The following is a 24,225-nucleotide window of genomic DNA, read 5'->3' on the forward strand; positions in this document are numbered from 1 at the left end:
AATAACGTTAAATCACGGAACGGGATTTCCTGAGGGGACTTCACTAATTGGAGTGTTACAATCCTCACTGAAAGTTCCTAATGACGAAATGACTCGCCGTAAAGAGCAATCGATCCAACGATTTGAATTCTCTGTCAGAGTTCTTCCCTCCACAATAATAGAAGAGATTCTCCATGGCAAGCACTGGTTTTTGCTGCCTTTTCAGAGAGTGAATGAAGATAAGAAACTGTGACCCAGTGGGAGAGGTGGAATATGCGCTAAAGAAATTGAGCGAAAGAAATTAAATATCACTTTCGCGCTTGTTCTTGTCGACCCACCCTATGCGCACACAAATTCTTCGTTGTGGATGTTCATTTTTTTTACGCTGTGTTGTGGACAGCCTCTAGCTTGTAGCTAGAGATTTCTACGCCCGTGAAGAGAATATAATTTGACGACACTTGCACTGAATTCGGCATCCATCTAGTTATTATTCCCCTTTCTTAACTTCTTTTTAAATAGGTATGCTCTAGCAGCACAGCCTGTTCCCATAAGGATTCAGTAGCAAAACACATCTATCTCGCCTCAAATGGGTCTATTTGTGTCGTTGATTCTTTGTTTGATTTTGTTTATTTTTACATCGACTGTATGTCACTTTTGGCTAATCATGAATATGAGAATAAATAATTACTAACTAACTAACTCTAGCCTTCTTAAACCCGAAGGTTTATGGCTGTACCAACACAAGCCTTCCATCTGTCCCTATCCTGGGCTGATCAATCCAATATTTTTCGAGGATGAATAATGATATGATGATATTGGTGAAAGGACACTAATTCCTAGACCGGAATTATTTTTGTCGTGAATAAAAGTTTGAATTGCATATTTAACCTTACAGATCACCTTGCTTTTAAATAATGTGTTATTTTGCCAATTATTATAGCGGATAGAGATATGTTAATATATTTTTACTAAAACTAAATTGAAAACATGTGCTTGTGTTTTGTATTAATACCACGATGAAGTATTATTTAATATTTTGACATTAAGTTATTTATAAGAATATATTTATATCTCGTAAAGCTCTTCTCACGCAAAATTTAAGACAGCAGATATTATGCTCATGTGGAAGCCTTTCTTATATGCGTACCCTACCTACATTTCTTGCTGCACTAACAAATATCACGCTATCACACACTTCAAATTCGACTATCTTCTTTTAGTCATTCTGCCATTAATGTTTAAAGATATAGAATGGTAGATATATCTTCAAAAGTATATATGCGTGCTGGGCTGTATTTTCTTCTTCTGGAGGTGCTTTTTATTTCTTTTGCCTATGCGAGGAGCACTTCTGCGTATTTTCCCAATGCCCACACGTCCTGAATAGAGACACTCGCATATATCTGACCAAAAAACCGATAACGATGGAATATTTTTTTATCTTTACATGTTTATTCTACGTGCATTCTCACGTTTCAGCACAATTCCACATTTTCGTCAAAATGAAATTCTTTCTGTTTTTCAAAGGAAGAAGAGGAACGAGTCGTCAAACTCAAAGAACCTAACGTTGGAAGGTCTTTACACATAAAAACTGTTAATATTTTTCTCTTGGAGAGAGATGAGTAAGGGAAAGATAATTCGTCAGTAAGCCATTTACGCAGGACAAGTAATAAAGCAAGAACGTTTTTTCATCCATATTTGTTCAACTTGTTCTTTTTTCTTATCATGACCTTGTCATCTTTTATCTTCTGTTGCAGCAGAGCTGGTTTATGTATCGCAAGAAGAAAGAACAAGGAGTCTACGATACTCTTTCCTGTTAGTACGTGCATATTTCATGGATCATTCAAAGGTGAATTTCAAAAGTATCTAGACGGATTGAAACGTAACACAAACTCAGATGCATCTGTCTTACTTACAGTAGAGTAGAAATGAAGTGATCAAACGTGACTAGCCCATTTCTAAACATGACATATTTTGCACAAACTTCTAACTTGCATTCTCATGCCCCATTTTGCATAAAATAAAGTTTTTGGAAATCCTGAAAGTACTTGAGTAAATCATCATTTCCAGTTGATCACGCTTCTTTATGTACCAAGTGTCGAATTGTGCTATTATGAGTCGATGTGGTGTAGATGGTGGCTTCCATTTTCAACGATGATGAAAACAAGAGACTCTTCTCATTGTTATCTACAACAATGGGAACCTGCATGATGAACACTGTGGCCGTGCGATGATGATCGCAGCACCTCGATTTGCGAACTAGTAGCGGCGATTAGAGGGGCGTGGGGGCAGCTTCCTTAACAATGCCAAGCCTTATCTACAAAGAGAAAATACACTGTCCTTGCCCCCACTCGCTTACTATCCCCAGTTTTGACATCCAATCGCCGCCACTGTTGCGAACCATTACCTTTGCACCCGCCACGTACACCACAGCCTCCTCCATGTATCTTCATAGCCTAGGTATAAAGATAACTTCAAACTTCAAGCTGAGCCTTGACGAGATAGCGAATTCGAAACCCTATAATTGTTAGGTGACTGTATTATCCAGCGGGATATTTGAGGGAACCTAAAAAGTATTACCACAACTATTGGACAACTTACGTTTGAACATTCTGCAATAAGTTTTACACCACCTCGATCAAATTCTTTATATTTAGAGGCACGGTGTTGAGTGGAACATTTTTCTCGCATAGAAGAGAACGCATTCTTCTCAGTTTTCAATCTCGATAAGTTCTGCGTCTACAAGCCACCCTTATTGTTACCGTCAATACTCAAGGACTTGATGCAGCTCAAAGACATGAAGTACTTATACCACTAGCTGAGAAACAGATATATTTCATCGAATATTTCAGTATTTTTTTACCTCTTAGATTGATAGAGGTATGAGAATGAATAATGAATTAAAAAAGTCACACAAACAACGGCGTAACTAACGTTTTGGGCAACAGAGGTGTAAAAAACATTGTCCTTATACTCTGTCCCGGCTATCCCTGGAGTATGGCCGCGAATAGCGGCAGATAAAGGGGGGAGGGGGAGCGAGTGGCAAAGAGAAGCAGTTCACGCTGCTGTGAAGGCTGGTAACTGCAGTCGTTTTCCCCCTTCACACAATCCTATTCCCTCTCACGTGTTCATTGGTGGAGTCGTCTCCACTCTCACTATTTTAGTGAGCGAGTATCTTTTATAGAAAGATATTAGCCTCTTCTACACAGCGCAGCATATGATTTGAAGAAAAATGTGCAAGAGAAAGCAATTTCACTGGTTGTAGCGTTGTTTCTGTCAAACTGTATGAGTGTCAGTTACAGTGTTGTTCGTGTGACCGCTTCAGTTATGAAATGGATGCGGAAAACCTCTGAGTTCGCGAGAAAACATTCAAAATATATTAGATATGCTCTGTCTCTGGAATCTGTGTAGCAAGGTCGCGCATAACAGTAGGAAAGGGGAGGAAGCGAGTGGGCGGAGGGAAGCCGTACGAGCTGCTGCTAACAGCTGGTAAGTGAAACCGGAATTTTCTATTCATGCATTCACTTCCCCTCTCACACGTTCATTTGTCGAACCCCCTCGACTCGCTACTTGCGCAGAGACTTACTTTCGTTACCTTGCTCCGGAGGTTCCCGAGATAGAGTATACGTATTATTATTTCAGTTACGAGTATAAAACGTTAGTCGGTACATTTCAGCTCTACACCACAAGTGGCCTTCTCTGTAATAAGTTTTTAACTTAATGTCACTTTGGTTTTCCAAAATAAATAATTTCACATTGCAATAGAATTTTCAGAAAACAATTTACTGAATAAAAAAAAAATCAAACTCTCCAAAATAATTTGCCAGTTTGAAGCAAGAATTATGCTTCAAACAGTGGCATACTTCGGAACGTTCCCAAAACTCCATGGATAATTTTATAGCGTGGAGAATTCGGTACTTGTAACAAAGGGATGGGGCAAAATTTATTTTGTGCTGTATTGTTAATGATGCCAAAGAGTACTTTGAAAAAGGCATGGGACTTTTTAGAAAGTCCTCTACCAAGTTGCTCCGTGCATACCCAAATGAAACCTGCCGTCCATTAATTTCTCATGAATCTTTATGACGACTGGAAGAAAATCTTTCTTCATTCTTCTTGACAAATATAAAAATCATGTTTCTAAAACTTCTAGGACATAAGATCGCTCCAGTACCATCAACTTCCGACGGAAAAATAAACCGGATGTTAGAAATAGGAATGATAAAAAACAATTGAGTCAAATCGCAAAGTTTTCAAGATAAAAGACCTCTTTTCTGGAAAAAAATATTTTCTCTCTCAAGTAGTAACATTATTGGAACTGGTATGTAAGTTTATTTTTTTATCTTTTTTTCCTTTTGCATGCTTAATTTCGTTTCCCGGACGAAAGGAAGAGAAGAAGTGGAAACATGAAGAGTTGTCTTGTTTCGTTTTCTCCTTTTGCACGATATGCTGCATATAAACCGATGCCTTATTTGTTAGAAACGTGAAACCCGGGGGGATATTGGTTGCTCTGTGATTTTTCGTGTTTATTAAATATGATGTCTTCATTCTGGACAATCTCTATGGTACACTGGAAATATTTACTTTCTCTCTTTCTGAGCGTCCCAAGTAAAGATCGAAATCGATTTTTCGTTTTGTAAGCTCATATATCGTGACCACACAATAAATGAAAGCAGTTTGAACTGGAAGAACCGTCGTAATCTTCCGTTGAAGGCAGAGCATATTCACTTGGAATGAGAGAAGAAAACAACGGGATACTCACGATGAGTACTCGTTGGTAAACCTTGTTAATTATGTCTGCGGTTTCCGTAAAGAACTGAACTGTTTGTTGCCCCTGGATTCCGTAAATTTATGAAAAATATTTTTTTCAGTTTCCAGCTACCACATCGATTTATAGAATTCTGAAAAATTACATAAAAAAATCACTGTATATTTGCAAGAGTTGTTTGCGTTCTGAGCAAACCATTTGTCTATTACAAAAATTCAGACAACAGTACAAGCATTTTTCACAAAATTTTGACTATAAAACAAATGTTTCGTAAAATTGTAAAACGTCGGTGTGAAGCTTGAAAATATGAAACACAAATTGCTATGATATTATATGTTTTCATTCACTACGCTATTTCTATTAGCATTTTTCTATCTTGAAATACAACTAATCTGTTTTATTTTGTGAAAACATTTATATCTGTCTCAGTACCTCGTCGCCAATAGTGTGCATAATTCTCATTGAACAGTTAAGGTCTAAGATACTTTGCATCCAAATTGTTCATTGCGAAATTCATTCACTGTTCTAGTGAAATGAAAGTTTTCAAAATTGAAACAAACTGGTCAACGAAACAAAACATAACTTTTGGTAGTATCATAGGTCAAAACAATCCCACACTATAATAAAATATGCTACCACAATTGGTATAACACAACACCTAAACGAGTGTTAAAAGGCTCTACACTTGGAGTTGTTCGTGAGCCATAACAATACACCAAAACTGCTGCTGAACAACACCTATTTGACATTAATACTATAAGAATTGTCTTACACTAAGTCTGAGTACACATTTGGCCAACCAATGTGATTTGTGTTACGTTGTAAAGCTTTGGTGTCCACTTCGCTCATCCAATTGATACTTTTTTATGTAGGTACTACAATTTCCATTAATTTCTATTGCAATCAATAAAAGAATCGCAGATATTGTCATTTATTCCAAACAAGGATTAACTTTAATACTCTTTCCCGGGAATATCTGGAGCATGCAAACGAAAACAAGTCTCTGCGCAAGAAGTGACTCGAGATTGCTCGACCAATGAATGAGAAGGGAAGTGAGTGCATGAAGAGGGAAATGTAGCATGAGCCACCAACTGAGCTGTTAGAAGCAGCGTGTACTGCTTCGTTCCGCCAACTCACTTTCTCTCCTTCTCTACCATTATGCGTGGCCTTGCTCAACAGATTCCCTGGACAGTGTGTAAAAAAAAAAATACCACTAGATCGTTTCTGTTCTTTCAATATGTAATTAATATGTGTACTGTTGGTTTTCCATGATAAAACAACTTATACAGGGTGATTCAGAATTTCTATTACACACTTCTAGGGGTTGTAGAGGGGACTTAGTAGATCAAGTTTTGATAAGAAACCCATGTCAGGAAACGTACCGTTTTGGTCCTACACAAATGACAAGATCACAATTTTACATCTTCCGCTTTCCCTACGTCACTACAAGGGCAGCTCGATGTGGCGACCCATAAGTTCGTTGCAAACAGTGTACCCCCGAAGGGTGTTTGCATACACACGCTCGAAAATACATAGTGTGTGCTGAATCGTGTGTGCTGCAGTCAGAACTCGTGCAACAAGGTCTTTCTCCGACACTACAGGAGTCTCTATAAGCAAGACTCTTCATGTAGCCCCATACGAAAAAGTCAAGAGGAGTTAGATCCGGCGATCGTGGTAGCCAAGGAGTTGGTCCACCGCGACCTATCCACCTGTCCCCATATGTTTGATTGAGATGTTGTCGGATGTCACGGGAAAAGTGTGCTGGTATGCCATCATGTTGGAACCACATGTGCTGTGTAAACAGATTGTAAACAGAGGACGTTGAAAGCAGCACACATGACTTCAGGTTACTGAAGACGTCGCCCTCCGTCAATGTGGGTTGCCTAACGTGAAGCGGGAGATGTGAAATTATGTGATCTTGTCATCTGTGTAGTACCAAAACAGTACGTTTCCGGACATGGGATCCTTATCAAAACTTGATCTACTAAGTCCCCTCTACAACCCCTAGAAGTGTGTAATAGGAATTCTGAATCACCCTGTATAATCATACCAATTGCACGTTGATAATGTTCAAGTCAGGTTTATTAAATTATCTGTTTCGGGAATAGATTGTGTTTGTAATTTATTAATTGAAAATGGTCGAACACACAATGATGCAACCAACAAAAAAGAAATGCCACAGAAATAGTACAACAATGAGCCATATTATTTTCATCACTTTGTTCTTCGAAACGGTAGTTTCCCGGTGCAGAAAAGGCTAACATCTGTCCATTTGTCACCAAAAACGTTTAGATATAACACTCTTCGGGCAACGGGAGTCAAATCTTCACGTCCGTGGTTAAAATTCAGAGAAAATTGCTTCAGTTAACAGAAGACGTTTCACTGTTTGGAATATTTCTGTCATTGCTTTCGTCTAGGAAGTTGCATGGCATTCAGCTCAAGGCATAGTGATGTCCTTGGAACTGCAGACTCGATCTCCAATGCGAAGCGCCGGACCTTGTGGCTGAGTGGTTAGCACATCGCGCTGTGACGCCAAGGGTCCCGGGTTCGAATCCCGCTCGGGCATGGTTCTTTGAATGTCCATTCATCAATTTCATCATTTCATCACTCATCCCCATCTTCGCAAGTTAGCCAAGAGACACAAAACGCGAAGTAAAATAAAATAAATCAAATCAAAAATCCAATGCGAAGCACTTCAACATTCACTGGAGCTTAGAGACAGAAGCGGAACGCATTCCCATTCGTGTGAAACATAAGAATAAGTTCACGGAGTCTATTGTGCTTTGGACTCATCTCTGTCTGTTATGTATCAAAGTGGGTCTATGTATGCCTTATGCTAAAGTGGTTATTTCCAATCATTACTCTTTGAGAAAACAACACGGAAATAATATACAGGGTGTCTCATAAGTAATAGCGCAAACTGACACAAGTGGAAGTACGATAATAGAAGCAAAAAAGTCTCAGTAAACATGGGTCTGCAAACGAGCCGTTTTCGAGATAATCGCGAATGTGTGATTACAAGCCGCCACTGACTTCATTGCTTGTAAACGTCGTCCTAGTTAGTAAAATGATACTAATGTGAGCGAATGTGTGGGTACAAGCCGTACCACCTCTCGGAAATGTTCTGTTTGATTGCAACGCCACCTCTCGGAAATGTTCTCTTTGATTACAACGCCACCTCTCGGAAATGTTCGGTTTTGGAAACAAAGAGCAAACCTAAGACCGCGAAAGGAGTAAAGCACTCGGTGTTCACAAAATGCAAAATGCAATCAATGACGGCTTGTCACCACACATTCGCACACATTATTAGCATTTTACCAACTAGGACGACGTTTACAAACAATGAAGTCAGGCGGCTTGTAATCGCACATTCGCGATTATATCGAAAACGGCTCGTTTGCAGACCCATGTTTACTGAGACTTTTTTGCTTCTATTATCGTGTACTTTTACCTTTGTCAGTTTGCCCTTTTACTTATGAGACACCCTGTATACCTCTGCTATTTATTTTCACATTGTAGGTGTAAGTGACCTATCTCAATACAGGTTCTGCGAATTCACAATCTGCTAGTACATGTGAATAATTGCACAGATGGCTTGGCAATCGTTGTTAGAATCCAAAAAACTCACATATACAAGTTCCTTGCGAGGTGTGTGTAGTTAGGCTACAGCGCCTTGAATAACGTAGTGTGGAAAACGACCCAAGAGACGGGTTCCCAAGACGGATGACAACATAGATGGCAGTGCGATCAGTACAGCTATTAATTTTCTTTTGAAAGTAATGCGGCTTAGTTAGTTTTTGGAATATATTGTGTAGATTTGTTTGTCTTGAAAGACGATACGTGAATTAATGGAAACAGTTATATTTATGGAGTGATTTGCAGTTACGAAATGGCATTAATTTGGAGAAAAAAGTAAAATAAAATGAATAAATAAATAGCATGCGTAACACAAGAAGAAACTTCGCAATGTGATTCCGGACGTCAGGTGTTGGATTGTGTACTAAAGTTTATTTTTATACGTTATTAGAATATAAATAGTATCCTGAGAGATATTTCATACCGAGGCGACAAACCACAAGTGTCGCTTGGAAGCGAGCAGTACGTAATGAATGCAACCTTTCGAACCGGAGGGACACAAGCTCTGACTGCACCGTTTCCTCATGGAGATTTTAGACCAAAGCAACACGCGACAAACGGTACGGAGATTTCACACCAAAGCGACACGATTCCTTCGGTCCAAGGCAACTTTCATCCCGAAGCGACACGCGACACATGTCGCTTGGAAACGAGCCAATTAAGAGCAACATTTCGCCTCGTAGCGGCATGACGGGCAGAACAGGACAGCGTTCGGTTGGTGAAATCCTTAAGCGATAAGTGTCGCGTGCCACTTGTCGCTTTGGTGCGCAATCTCCCTAAAGCAATACACTCATTGCATCGCGCATGCATGAGGAAACGGCCCAGTTTAAGCGACACAGAATCAACAAAGCGACACGTGTGGCTTATTGTGTCGCCTAGAACTGTAGTTGTAACGTGCGGTTTATCGTATCGCCTAGATCTGTTGTTCGCACAATTAGCAGAAAATGCTTGCTAATAGACTGAAGGCACCATGTCGCTTGTCACTTAGTTGGGAACTCCCCCTGTGGCGCGTCGCTTCGGTCTGAGCACCCTTCCTTTAAGGAGCTTTCCGACCGAAGTAACAAGTAGCACGCAAATACGACATATCGTAACGATATGAATGTGTCGTTTGCTGTTTGGACTCTCATGCGCAACGAATGCTTATTTTACAGTCTGGAAGTGTCTGTGTTACTAGTGACATCAGTGTGAACATCCCGTGTCGCTTGTCCCATTTGTCTGAAAGTTTCCTTACAGTCATGTTGATGGCACTAAGGAAGTTTTGTGGGTTTCCCCTTGTCGTCTCATGCAATCATCATTATCATCATCGCCGCGATTAGTTTAAAGCGGAAGAAAAGAGACAGTAAATATAAAAAATACAAATGCTTCAGTGTGTATATCTTTAAAAGAAACGTTGATGATAATAACAATGAACCTAATTAATACACAAAAATTTAGTTACCAAGAGAATTCCACACGTATTTTTTCTCCCGTATTATTAATGAAAGTATAACGATAACAGGACGTGGTCGACTGTCTAGAATGTTCATTAATATATTCGCAACCACTGTACCAAATATCTTAGCAATTATCACATTCATAGAAATACTTCATGTAAAAGAATCAGACGTTGTAGCGAAAACTTCATTTACTTCCACTATAAGCAGACGAATGCCATGCAGCTGTACCGACACCAGCGCCCCTAGCGGTATCATATTCGAGTGGAACCAGCCAGAGAGCCCAGAACAGTGCTTCCGTTTTCCACACTACGTTATTCAAGGCGCTGTAGTTAGGCTATCGCCAGTCAAGATTTTTATATTATTTGGGGGTACCACTTATCTGTGCCACAGATATGTGGGCGTGTAAGGATAGAAAAGAACAAGATTTCCATGTGAAAATGGTAGCTAATAGAAACGGCGGCCAATACAAGAAAGCGAATGTTGGCTTTTGAAATAACGACAATATCTCTCAAAGCAATGGTCCGATTTCAATATTCTTTTGATTCAAATTAAAGGTAACTAACGATAATAGCATTTTTCAATAGTCAATATTGACTATTGCATTGGCACTTTATGAGTTTTAATGTTAAAAAAGATAACGTTTTACGCTGTAATATTTATAAAAAACAATTTCTTCTCGGATATTTTCGTAATTCGTAAATTCCTGGCAAACATAAAATTATAAATAACAAATGCGACTTCTTTTTAGTAATCCATGATTTACTAATTAACGGTACCTCATTTCGAAATATCCAAGATCCTAAATATAGGCCACATTTTAAGCTTTCATTCAAAGATAATAACATTCAAATTGCGACCATTCCTTTCAGACATAGTCTTTTTTATTGCAAAAGTCAACATCCGCCATCTTTGATTGGCCGCCATTTCCGTTAGCTGCCACTTTCATATGACAATCACGGTGTTTTGTTATCCTTACAATCCGTATATGTATCGCATAAAGGAAAACGTGGTTTTAGTTACTCGGCACACAGACTGTGTTACATTAGGAATTAAGCAATTTACATCAAACAAGAAATCGAAGCGGAAAGCTGATGTTTTCTGTTCCCTATTATGAAGCAAACATTAACTGAGTTGACATCTGTAGTTTGTCACTTCATCGTGCATTACAGTACAAGCATAAACAGACAAGAAACGAAGCAATACATTATGTATTATGGATCTAGTATCAACTGACAAGACATAAAGTTGGCATCTGGTGATAATACAACCTTTCTCAGAAAAGTTCCAGGACTGAGCTCGTAATAAATAATTTATTCAACTTAGGAACTAATGGGCTATTGTCAAAATAGTCCCCTCGGCTAACTATACACAGCTGTCACCGTTTCTGGAGGTAATGGAAGCAAGCAGGGAAAGCTTCATCTAGGATGCGTCTCAGTACATCTTTCACAAAACCGTTTGGATTGCTACCAATATCTTCATGACGCTCCCTTTCAGCGGTGTTTGCACACGGGGAGACAAAAAATAATCACACGGTAACTGGTCGGGTAAATATGGGGGATGTGGTAGAGCACAGATACGATGCTTGGCCAGATATTCCTGGACTGATAAAGCAGTATGTGGCCTTGCATTGTCGTGCAATAAGAACCACTGCCCAGATGCCCACAAATCAGGACGGCGCCGCAGAATTGCTTGACGCAAATGTTTCAGGACGTCAATATAAAGGTTTTTGTTTATCGTTTGTCCTTCAGGCAGATATTCATGGTGCACCGAACCTTTAGCATGAAAAAATGGGATCAACATTGTCTTTGAATCATCTTGCACTGAATCTGTGCCCTTCCGAAACCTTTTGTGCCATTCAAAGACACGGCTTCTCGATAATGCCTTGTCACCAAATACTTGCTGTATCATATTCCATGTTTCACTAGGGGTTTCGGAATGCACGTACATCACGACACTTGTGTAACTTCCAACTAAATGCGTCAACAAGCCAAACAGTGAGCTGCTAAGCACAGCCCTGCCACCTAGTGTGTTTACACGGAAACACTTCCAAGGCCATTTCTATTCAGAACACATATCAGTTGACTAAACACCCATTTCTTGTGTTTAAATATCACAGGTAAAGAATAAAAAAATCAGTCCTCAGTCGTGGAACTTTTCTGACAAAGGAAACTCACACTACTTTTACAAGAATTGAAGTTGTCATTAAAACCACGTGTTCTTGCAAATATAAATGGAATGATGAAATTATAAACAGATATAATTTTCTTACAGCGTGAAATTTATGCTTGCAAGAACAATGTATAAATGAAAGTGATATGGGCGATGGTTTGCTTTGTCTGTGAAATTTCTTGGTTACAATGTTGCACGTGTGATAACTTCAATTACAAAATCCGCTCTTCTTGATATTTCCGATCTTTGAGACATGCACTTCAACAAGAGATAACGTGCCACATTTAATCGACGCGAAACACTTCATATCTCTCGCAACTTTTCCCCCCGCATCCTCTCACTCGCTCGACGCCGTTAATTGCCAGCTAATGAAACCAGATTTCGTTCCAGTTTTACAAGGAATCATGAATGGCGTAGGCTTCAATAAACAAACATCATTAGGGGCCGCTGTTTACCGTTACCGAAGACAAGGCTTCCCCCCTCCCCAGGACTAATAATTAACTTCAAGTGCTCAAAGTGTGTATTAGCTGCTGTCTTTTGTCTCCTTCGTTTCCTGGTCCTCCTTAGGAAACTTGGGGCCGTATTATCTAAAGTGCTTCCAGTCTTAATTAATCTCTTTTCGCGTCTAAGTTCCACTTGTCCTCCTGAAAAACTTTTTTTTTAGATTTTTCATGTCCTAAGTACGGGGATTAGTGTATTGGTGCTTAAATATACTTTTCAAGAGCGCGCTCTTAAAAATATCTCACTTAACGTTAAGTGTCGTCACGTTCGTTGCTTGTCTGCGACTAGGTAGGGAACTAGGTAGAGCGGCAAGAATCTGAAAATGATCGTCTTTTGTTGAATGCGAATGTATTACCTATTTCTCCAGGTAGACAGGGAAATTTCCAGTGTCGTCCAAGGAGGGGTTGAAGGGGTGAGTGTGCTGAGGGATGGGAAAGAAGACGGAGATTGATATTACTATCCTTATTCAAGGACAACATGAATTGGGGTTAAGATAGTGGTTATACTTGTAATCAAGTGCTTCAAGGTTCGAATCGCAGAGCAGATTCACAGTGGTTCGCATGTCACTAAACTATAGGTTCAATCTGAGCATAGGCGACTTAAAATAAACTTTATCAAGACTTATCTTTGTTGTTACAAACAAGAAACTATCCTACCCAGAAAATTTTAGTAAAAAGGATAAGATCATTGTAGATAGGAAATTGCTATTCACCCTTATTGTGACAAACAGATTTCATGAACAATTTCCAATTACAGTCACATATTTTAGGGAAGAATTAAGATTTATTACTTTAACTGCTCATCCATAGTTAACTGACACTCTGGCATTTCTAAAAGACAACCTAAAACATGAGGCACAGAGAGAAATGTGCCGGAAACATTTTTTAAAAATTTCCGAGGCTTATTACTTCCTACATCGTAGCACATGATAAGTCTTTTACTAATATAATCATCATAGACCGATACATTACGTACTTCTACGTAGGTCTGAGAAAAACATAAAAACATTTGAATGCTTGCTTTAAAACTCTCACTTGGAAGTAGTTCTGCAGGTGGAAGTTTCACCACCCTAAAATGATGGTTCATTTGTTAATAAAAATTAGTAATCAATGCCAAATTGTTGTCGTATTCCTGCATCATTGCATCAAAGCCACTCTCTCATGCAATAAACACATCGATACATGTTCCTTGAGCAGAACCGAACAGCCCGTATCTTTGTGGTGCACCCACATCCTTATTGTTGAAGTGTCTTGGGATGTACTTCCTACCTACATTGAACAGTTTGATTGGAAGAGGGGATTTCACACTCTGCCTTGTGAAAAATGCACAAAAGGGGGGTGAGGGAGGAGCTGCCCAAAAGATGCAACCTGCCATCTTCACTAATGACTTCTGCCTCATCTGTTGTACCGATAAGAAACGTGCTCAATGGATCACGATGCAAAAATATGCAACCTTCGACGACGACACTGCGAGCAAAATCAGGGTTTGAAACCTGCAGGAAATTGGCAACGCGCAGGAATTTTGCAAGGTTGTTAGCGATATTTAATTCCCACAAGGCTGATGGTGGTGATGAACTTGAATTAATGTCAGAAACACATATCATTTCACAAATTCTGTTATAGACTCTCTTATATTTTACATGCGCTACGCTTGTCATTGTCTCCACCACCGAGAGCATTGAGCATTGAAATCAGGATTCCGTAAGTGCTGTTTCATGTCATGTCCTGGCCGGGACATGATGCTTTGTTGGTTCGTAAATTTATTCTGATTACTCTCTTCCCGCAACGTGTCCGTGCAGTCTAAGACGCAAGCTTCTGGCTCCGGATGCAGCACACGTGCATGTTCGAGTCTTCCGGTGGAAGCATAACATCTTCTCCCGAGATTTCGGCCTGTGTATGGGACTTGTGGCCACCCACTATGGTGAGGAAACTAGGGAGCTACGAATTGGTAGCCTTGAACCGGTCATAGTAAAACCTACAACGACGACTGAGAGTTCGCCGTGCTGACCACACGTCACCCCTTAACTGGTTGGATGATCTTCCACATCCGGTGAGAGTAAGGACAGCAATCGGTAGGTCAGCACCGGGCCTCACGGGCTGTTAAACCAAGGGCAAACTACTCTTCCCTCGTCTCGCTAATAAAGAGTTAAAGGTGCCTACGATAAGTAACAAAATACAAAAATGACAAGCAGGTACCGAAACTTACCTGTCCTGGAACGAATTTCAGATAGTGAAATGCCTAGGTAGATGCTCTGAATATAAAACATGTTGAGTACTGACCACACTGAACATCCAGTGAACATCCACATAGCATGTGCCATTTCCGATCACACCATCCCCTCCACTGTTTATAAGTTATAGTACTTACTGCAGGAATGAAATTTTTGAAAAGTCACGTGAGCAAGATCGAATATTTGGTAACCTGCAGGATGGATTGCCTAAGCCCCGCGACAGGTTAAGTTTGCAGCAACTTTTCGCATATATAGAACAAAATGTGCACACAGAATGTAGTTGAGCTGTAGTGCTGTCAATTTTCTCACAATCTGGGATATGAACAGCTTGGTGGTTGAGGCAAGACTGGCACGGGAGATGCTGAGTGCCATTCTCCAGCGGACTAATACATAAAATCTGCTGCAAACTTAACCTGTCGCGGGGCTTAACATGCCAAGCTAAAGACAAAAACTCCTTAAAATCTAAGAACTCAACCGTTCAAAATCTAACCTCACCTCGTACCGCGATATACAATGCATAAATCAAAATTAAAAATGCACTTACCAATTCTCCTAGCAACTTCCGATGCGTTTAGGCCCTGGGAATTAGGCTGCACTTTGAATGTGACTTCGTTAGTACTCAATCTGTAAGAAAAGGATCACATATAAATATCGACTAAGTTAGAAGAAAACATAAAAGAAAAGAAAATATTGTTATTCGATCACTTGAGGTAAACTTACTTACTCTAGCTGAAATGTCAACATATTACTGGCTATCAAGTATTTTCTATTATATTTCCAGGTTTTCCAGAAATAAACATATCATATACTTTTGTAATTGGTTACTCTTTGTGGATATCAGAAATGGCAGCAGATTGTTCTTTGTTACCTGGTAACCAAAATATTCAACAATGGGTAACCCTATATGATTAATTTATGCTAAAAGTGGCAATCCCCCAAAAAAGTAACTACATCAACAATCGTGTAAAAGAATTCTAGAAATTAAAAAAATAGTTACAAATATACGCATGTAGCATTAGATCAGATGCTGAAAAAGCACCACTGTAGTTTCGTGTTCTAAATTGATGACAAAACAGCCAACACTGACGTATGTATGTTACCTGTGCTATATATTAATACACTTTTTACTTTTCGAAGATAAAGCACTGGAAACATGGTATTAGCAGTACCAGTAAGAGTTTAATAAAGCACAAAACACAATATTCTAATTATATTCACAAGATATGATGGTTCACACATATGTGTAAGAAATAGTTACAACAAATTCGTCATGACTAACTCGTGGATTTTATTTACACAGTTCATACATTAAAAATGAAAGAAGAACGAAAATCTACTATTATGCAATATTATTGGTATTGATAGGAACAAAACATCAGGAAGAATTACTTGTGGATACGCAAAAAAGTTGCATATAGGGTCCCTTAACACCCTCTATAAAATATAAAGAAGTTATGCTGGGTACAATTAGTCATGATAAAAACATATTACGCCCAGGGGGAACCATAATTATGTTTTCAAGCCTAGGTCCGCCATTTTATTGGCCGTCATATTGAATTCAACAAAAATAAATTAAATGGAAAAGGAGTGATATTTGATATATTACGCTAGAATTGTATGAGAAATGCAGCGATGAAGGTGTTTTCAACGTATGATCCTGTCGATACGTTAGATTGTGATTGGAAATATGTGTGGAGGTATGTGTTAAGTGCCCGCTTTCCTCTACAACAAAAACTGTCCCTCAACTGCAACTAATGTAACTTATTACTCAAAATTATACTGCGATAAAATTCATAATGCGCATTTAGCAATGAAGAACATTGAGTACAATTATCAGGCTCTATATATAATGGTTAAGAGTAGAATTTCTAAAACAACCTTTAAAATGAATTCATCTGCTTTTAAGTATAGATGAACTATTATTTTATAAACAACATGAATACCGACACGATGCAAGATATTTAGAAACCGATCCAGTACGAGCGACACGTGCATTTTTTTAGTGCATTTACACGTGTCGCTTCGGTCTGAAAGCCCCCTAACTCTAAGCTGGAAAAATAATATGTATTGTGGGAACTACGCACACACACTCCATTAAAAAAATGAAGACCAATCGACTCATACTTAATATTCTGTCTAATTCGTGAAATCGTGAAAGATCCACACAGACATATATATTCCTTCGCATTCAAATTCCCCAAAAATTACCTCACCCAACCACCCGTCACGGCTATTGGGGTAGGATCGCGGGCGTGGCATATATATTTCTTTGAGTCCCTTCAACATTTCATTAACCGTCCACTCTTCCTCATCATCGCGATTAACTCTCAGGTAGAAAAACGGCGTGAAATAACAAAATTTAGAAAATCAATCATTTCCCATATCCGTTCTGTGAAGATAAATAGACGTGCTTGATGAACTATAAGGATGTATTTTAAGATCATTTATTATTTATTATTATATCATCGTTTAATTATTTTTGTCCCTCCAAAACATTTCAATGACAATAAGTCTCTTGATACCTTCTTCTCGACACCTCTGCTTACTAACATGAATTTATATTAATATGTGAAATTTATCGATTGTAATAAATTATAATGGGTGTAAATTGTAGTATAACTTCAATATCCATAGGATGTGTCGCCCCTGTCAACACATGCTTTTTCAAGCAAAAACTATTCAATCTGCATTGTATTAATCTATGTTGGAATCTTTTCTTTAAAAATGTGTTATTGTTAATGTTACAATAGGTAATGAATTGTTTAACTTAAATCAGGAAAAATGATGAAACTATGGAAGTATTAAACAACTATGTAGTAACCATGGTAAATTGTAAACAAAATTATGATATAAAAGAGCTAGACTTTTGTAAGCCTACGGGACATTCTCCTGGTTGCCGAAGGGCTGATGGTTCAGGAGACGTTGGGTAATATCTTGCTTCAATCTTCGGATTGGCTGGTGTACTTGTACTCCATTTGGCAGATATTCCACAAACCCAATTCTGAATAAGGCGTTCTCCTGCATCATCAAAAGACCAGAGTTATAAACTTCGGTACAACTAATAGGCTTATACCTACAAGTTGTATCGGGTGAACTGTCTGTCTGAAAAAGTGTTTGTATAACATCGGAAGTATAAATAAATCTTCGAGGAAAAGATCTTAAGGATCTTTCATTTCAAACCTACATAGGTGATAATTAAAAATAAATTCTACACCACAGACCTCGCAAGGGCTTGGTCCTACTAACCCTTGGAAGCCTTTGAGAAGTCCGATAAAAGGGTTATAACCAGACTAACATAAAGCCCTAAAGGCAGAAGGTGCGTGTCAGTGATTTTTGGCGACCGTGACCAGGACCATCGAAGCAATCACCTGTGGATCTTCGTGGCCCATCAGAAGAAGCAAAGATGATAGGTTCCCAGAGACCTTTGACCAGGTAGCAAAAGGTGAGACTCGTTTGCTGTACGAATGAAGAAAAGAAGGAGGAAACCTTATTACCATGCTCCGGCTGCAACAGATTCCTTCATGAAAGTTGCGCACATAAAACCCCAGGATCTGACGTAGCAGCGGCGGTAGACGTTAAATGTAGACAGTGCGTGGAAAAACAAGTTACGCCAACCTCAACATGTGATAGTTGGAGGGAAATGATCTCCTTTATGACTGATTTTAAGAAAGAGAAAGAAGCAGAAAAAGGGCAAAGATTAAAAGATAAGGAAGAAGATGATCAGAAATTCGCACGTTTAATCGAGAAGCTACAAGAACATGAAGTTGAACAGAGGATGCAAAGACAGATAGAGAAAGAAGCTGAAAAAGAGCAAAGATTAAAAGAAAAGGAAGAAGAAAAAGAGCAAAGATTAAAGGACAAAGAAGAAAATGACAAAAAGTTTGCACGTTTGATCGAAAAATTGGGTGAACGAGATGTGGAACAGAAAGCAGAGAGAGAAAGAGAACGAGAAATGAGTGACCAAAAGTACGCACGTTTGATTGAAACCTTGGGTGAAAGAGATGCTGAACAGAAAGCAGAAAGAGAAAGGGAACGAGAAATGAGTAAGAAAATGTTTGAAGATTTTAAAATAAATCTAGGAAAAGAAATATCCGAATCGATAGCTGAAATCAGAAAAGAGAGAGACGAAAAATATGAAGAACTATTGGAAAGAAGGAGAGAACATCGGCGGATAGATGATGACCGTTTTCAAAAGCTACACGAAAGTTTGAACCAAGAAATAAAGAATCGAGAGGACAAGGATAATGTAAACTACTGTTTACTAACCGAGCTGAAGGAAAGTCAGAGGGAAATATCCGTAAATTTGGAAGGTGAAATAAGAAAGACGAAAGAAGTCCAATCACAACAAGTGGAAATTATAAAAACGTTAACCTCAAAGTTCCAGACCTTACAGCTAGGCAAGGAGAATAGGAATGAAGATATGAAAACTCTGCCAAAGAGGATATGTGTAAGAACCTCTTGCTCCTCTCATTCTTCCAGTTCCGAATCTCCCGAACATTCTGAACCATGCCAAAGAAAGAAACGAAGAAGGAGTGGCAGAATAAGACGAACTAGAGACTACGCTACGGAAAAAATGGTAGAAGATAATTCCTACTTAAACCATTCATCCAATCGAATTCTTCGAATGTCTGACGTCAATTCCCTCACCAAGTTTAATGGAGAAATAAATTCAGTATCCGCTGAGAGGTACCTGGAAGAGATAAACACTTATATGGATTTAATGCAAATGCCCATGATGTATCGACTAAAAGTCCACCCTTCGCTAATGGTGGGTAAAGCCAAGGCTTGGTTTATGGCAAACGAAAAGAGATGGAAAACTTTTGAACATTTCCGCTCTGCATTTAGAAAGCAATACGCATCACCTGAAGCAAAACAGAGGGAAATGAATACCCTGAGGAATAAACATTATAGCAAAGATGCAGGGTTGTCATTGGAGGAATATTGCTGGGAGGTATATGCAGCTTACTGCAATCTGACGGAAACCATCAACCAATCAGAAGTGCTGAACTTAATCATTGGCCAATTACCTTCACGAGTGCGACAACTGGTACTAACTCGAGATCCCGCCAACATAGACCAACTCACGAACTTCCTGGGAAAGTTCGAAGCGACTGAACAAATGGAAGGATGGAAAGCCAATCACCAACGAACTGATGAACGAAGAAATCCTCAACCTCGAATAAGGAATCTAGAGCTATCCCGGAGGAATGGAGGAGAAGAAGATAAGAGGCCCACACCGATCAACCAAAGGTTTAATGGAAATCTAAGGTTCCAAAGGAAGGATGCCGATAGAAGGACATTCTGGAATAAGAACCAGAATCAAAGAAACTGGAACCAGTCTCGTAAGAAAGAGTGTGGAATACAGACTGACGAAATTCCAGAAGACTGTGCTTTGAACCCTAGAGCACCTGTATGGGAAATTCCTTCCACTATTAAAGCACCTTCTTGGGAAATTCCCTCTACCAGTCGAGCAAATTTAAACCAGAGGTCGTTGTAGATGAAGCTCTCCCTTCTACAACGCGACACAATCTTGATGTTTGTGAGAGCGAAGAAGACAAACTAATTACTAATGAAAATTTAGATGTTTTATATCTAGATCTAAATTCTTATCCAAATTCAGAAGAAGAGAAATTGTTTAATGTTTTCGAAGTAACTGGGAATTGCAGCAAGAAGCCGGAAATTCTTATAGAAGTTTTAGGATTAAAAATAAGATGTACTTTGGATACAGGAAGTGAGTGCACTGTCATGAATTATAATGTTTGGGTAAAGCTCCGAGAGAGATTACCAGGCTTGAAACTGCAAAGATGTCCAGGAATAAGGTTAAAGGATTTTGTTGGACATGAGAGGTCCCGTATTGTAGGATGTCAAACCATTCTTTTTGAAATTATAGGACACACTTTTGAAGATCAAGTCTACGTAGTGAAGAATTTAGAGGCAGATTTGTTATTTGGATATCCCTTCTTCAAGAGATATAGAGTCAATTTGGATGCAGGTGCCAACAAATTATATTTAACGATGAAGGGACAAGTCGTTGAAGAAAGTTTGATTCCAGATGAGCAAGAAGATAGTTTTGAAGCAATTAATGGTAAGACTTCGTGTGTTAAACTATCGATGGCTGAAAGGGAATCGCATTCAGACAATAGGTCCGCTGCCGAGGAAGATATAAGAAAGAAGGCTTTCGCTCCAGGGTTGCCGAATCAAGAAGATGAGGAGGAACTACACTGCCCATTATTTTCTGACAAACAGAGACTTGTAAATACTTCAATATGTAAGATAAGTGCAGAACAACCTGTATTTCCTTTACAAAATCCATCTCCCTTTCAAAAAGAGGAGAATCTAGAAGAAGACCTAAATGGATAGAAGACCTGGCTAATTGACGTCAAGAAGTTTTGCGAAGGAGTGTGTTGAACAAGATGTAAAACCATTTCCTGTTTTCTCCAGAAGCTACATGCAGATGAAGAATGAAGTCCAAGAAGACGATCCCAAATGAAACATCGCCTCACATCATGAAGAAGAAGAAGTGAAAGAAAAATGAAAATATACAAAAAAGGAGAAAAAGTTATAAAACAAAATTAAATAACGTTCACTTATATTTAATTTTATTTTCTTTTGGGGGGAACGCTATGTGTCGCCCCTGTCAACACATGCTTTTTCAAGCAAAAAACTATTCAATCTGTATTGTATTAATCTATGTTGGAATCTTTTATTTAAAAAATGTGTTATTGTTAATGTTACAATAGGTAATGAATTGTTTAACTTAAATCAGGAAAAATGATGAAACTATGGAAGTATTAAACAACTATGTAGTAACCATGGTAAATTGTAAACAAAATTATGATATAAAAGAGCTAGACTTTTGTAAGTCTACGGGACATTCTCCTGGTTGCCGAAAGGCTGATGGTTCAGGAGACGTTGGGTAATATCTTGCTTCAATCTTCGGATTGCTGGTGTACTTGTACTCCATTTGGCAGATATTCCACAAACCCAACTCTGAATAAGGCGTTCTCCTGCATCATCAAAAGACCAGAGTTATAAACTTCGGTACAACTAATAGGCTTATACCTACAAGTTGTATCGGTGAACTGTCTGTTTGAAAAAGTGTTTGTATAACATCGGAAGTATAAATAAATGTTCGAGTAAAATATCTTAAGGATCTTTCATTTCAAACCTACATAGGTGATAATTAAAAATAAATCCTACACCACAGACCTCGCAAGGGCTTGGTCGTACTAACGCTTGGAAGCCTTTGAGAAGTCCGATAAAAGGGTTATAACCAGACTAACATAAAGCCCTAAAGGCAGAAGGTGCGTGTCAAGGACTACATGAAAAGTATTCGAACGAGCTAGAGTTTAGTAAGCGAAGTGCTCAGGAAATTAATGGGAAAATAAGCAATGTTCGGTGCACGTTATCCGATTGCTTATTTAGCGTAGTTTTTCTCTGTTAACCAAAGGAATATAATATATATTACACTGAGAATGAGAAGAGGGAAATGTAGAAAAAGGTGCATATATCGGTGTAGATAGAGTTTGAACTTTTCATTGCTTTAAGAATACATTTCATTATTTCTTAATCTAAATGTGGTGTCTCATATTAATGACAGATATAGAGGTTGTTGGATCTTTGTGGATCATCCTAGATTGAAATTGAAATATTGTTGTTTCACATCGCACAACATAGCCACTTCACGCAATGGAGGTAGAATTCTATTTTCGGTTGGGTGATGTATGTAGCTAATGTTCGTACCACTAAAGTTTCATTCCTGGATCAGCCACTGTAACATTAATCAACATTGACGCATTTATACTTTGATGATGGATACACGCATGCACAGCACACATCACAAACCCCACACAGGATTATACTGCCTGAGTTCAGACGCCAGAGCCCCGTTAGTCTGCAAAGATGCAGTTCATGTTGTACTACGTGGAAGAAATTTTGACATTTGGGTGCTTGTGGGAAAGTACCCCTTGCACCCTGGTCTTTGGGTCGAATTTATCCTACCAATCACCTACTATTTCATTTGCTTATACTCATCACTGTGAGCAACATAGGAAGACAGGGAATTTTCATAATACGTACTGTATAAATACACCACGGCAGTCGTTTATGGATAAAGTTTCGGACGCAGCACAGTGGTCAATATACGAGGGTTAAGTCATAAGTCGTGGCAATTTTTTTTTTTTTCTCGCGAACAGGGGACAACACCAAAAATCTAAGATATACGTTTGAAAGTGTATGGAATGTACCTTCGAATGAAGCCCCCAGATGAAGTCTGGATGCAGGAAACTCTCGTAGGAAAGAGGTAGAACACAGGACATTGGACAAATGTGTTTTATTATGGCATGAACAACAAGTACACAAGACTACACTTTTTAACAACCTTCAGAGTATCCAACCAGGTTCACTGTTCGATAGGGCATGGCATGACACCCAGTGCTTCCCGTAGCTGTGTATGGCATTTCCGTGCATTTCTGCCGCGGAAAACTGCTGTTTTAACGCACGAATGTTTCTCCTGCTTCATGACCTCCATTTTCGAACGCTGTCACTCGCCGACTGAACTTGGGTGTGTACTTATTACCCCACCTTTGTTAACATACAACATCTGGTGGCTTCTTTCAAAAGTACATTCAATATACTTTCAAACGTAGATCTTAGAATTTTAGTGTTGTCCCCTGTTCGCGAGAAAAAAAATAGTTGCCATGACTTATGACTTAACCCACGTATGCGTGTGTGTGTGTGTGTGTGTGTGTGTGTGTGTGTGTGTGTGTGTGATAAACTAAAATTTACGACGGGCACACCAGCAGAGTGTAATGAGCTCCATCGGTGTGTAGCATTCTTAACCAGAGTCTGAAATGCTCCCCGATGGCGCATTATTAGCGTCAGGTTCGATACCTTGTCGAGGTACATAGTGATTTGTATGCCACTTTAAACTGTATGTCCAGTCCGAATTAGCCTATCCCTGCATAAAGTGAAATTATAAACTCAACGACCAGTCTCCTATATCTTTTCAACTAGCTCCGGGTTTGTCCTCATCGATGCTGAGTCTACACAGAAGCGGGGACCGAAATCAGAACAACTCGTACCAAGGCAATTAAGAGTTCTAATGAGCCATGTTTGTAGAACATATTATTTCAAAAACATGATTGGAGGGGCAGTTACCCCCATCCACCCCACTTTTTGTCACTTTTGCCCCCACACTATGCTAAACCACCAAGAAAAAGTAAACTGTCCTTGCCGCCCTCACTTTTGGAATCCATTCGCTGCCACTGCTCGCACATTTTAAAAATGTATATCACCTTAGCATTTGCTTGTTGGGGATGATGATCTGAGTAAACAAAAGCAAGCAGCGGAACACTTAAATATGAGCTCAGTTTTTGACTGACCTGAAAAAGAACTAGCAGACACACGGCACTGCACTTCCTTCAAAGACTTCAACCTGGAACCGCACCATCTCAATATTGTTTGGAGTCATAACTTTTACCCTCGGGCAGGCGAAATTGATATTAAAATTA

General features: G+C 39.1%; 1 protein-coding gene and 1 pseudogene across 2 annotated transcripts in view; both read right to left on the bottom strand.

Moving 5' to 3' along the window:
• Nucleotides 1–24,225, bottom strand: part of IA-2 (tyrosine phosphatase IA-2) — a 619,991-nt gene that overhangs the window by 233,254 nt on the left and 362,512 nt on the right. For both annotated transcript variants that reach the window (XM_083120601.1, XM_083120600.1), the window contains exon 13: nt 15,258–15,337. In XM_083120601.1, the coding sequence (XP_082976727.1) occupies nt 15,258–15,337 (80 nt within the window). The remainder of the gene's footprint in view (nt 1–15,257; nt 15,338–24,225) is intronic.
• LOC145986436 (serine--tRNA synthetase-like protein Slimp) lies at nt 5,421–14,086 on the bottom strand (annotated as a pseudogene).

Source organism: Lepisma saccharinum, chromosome 4 (assembly GCF_977018435.1).
Source record: "Lepisma saccharinum chromosome 4, izLepSacc3.1, whole genome shotgun sequence".
NCBI classification, from domain to species: Eukaryota; Metazoa; Arthropoda; class Insecta; order Zygentoma; family Lepismatidae; genus Lepisma; species Lepisma saccharinum.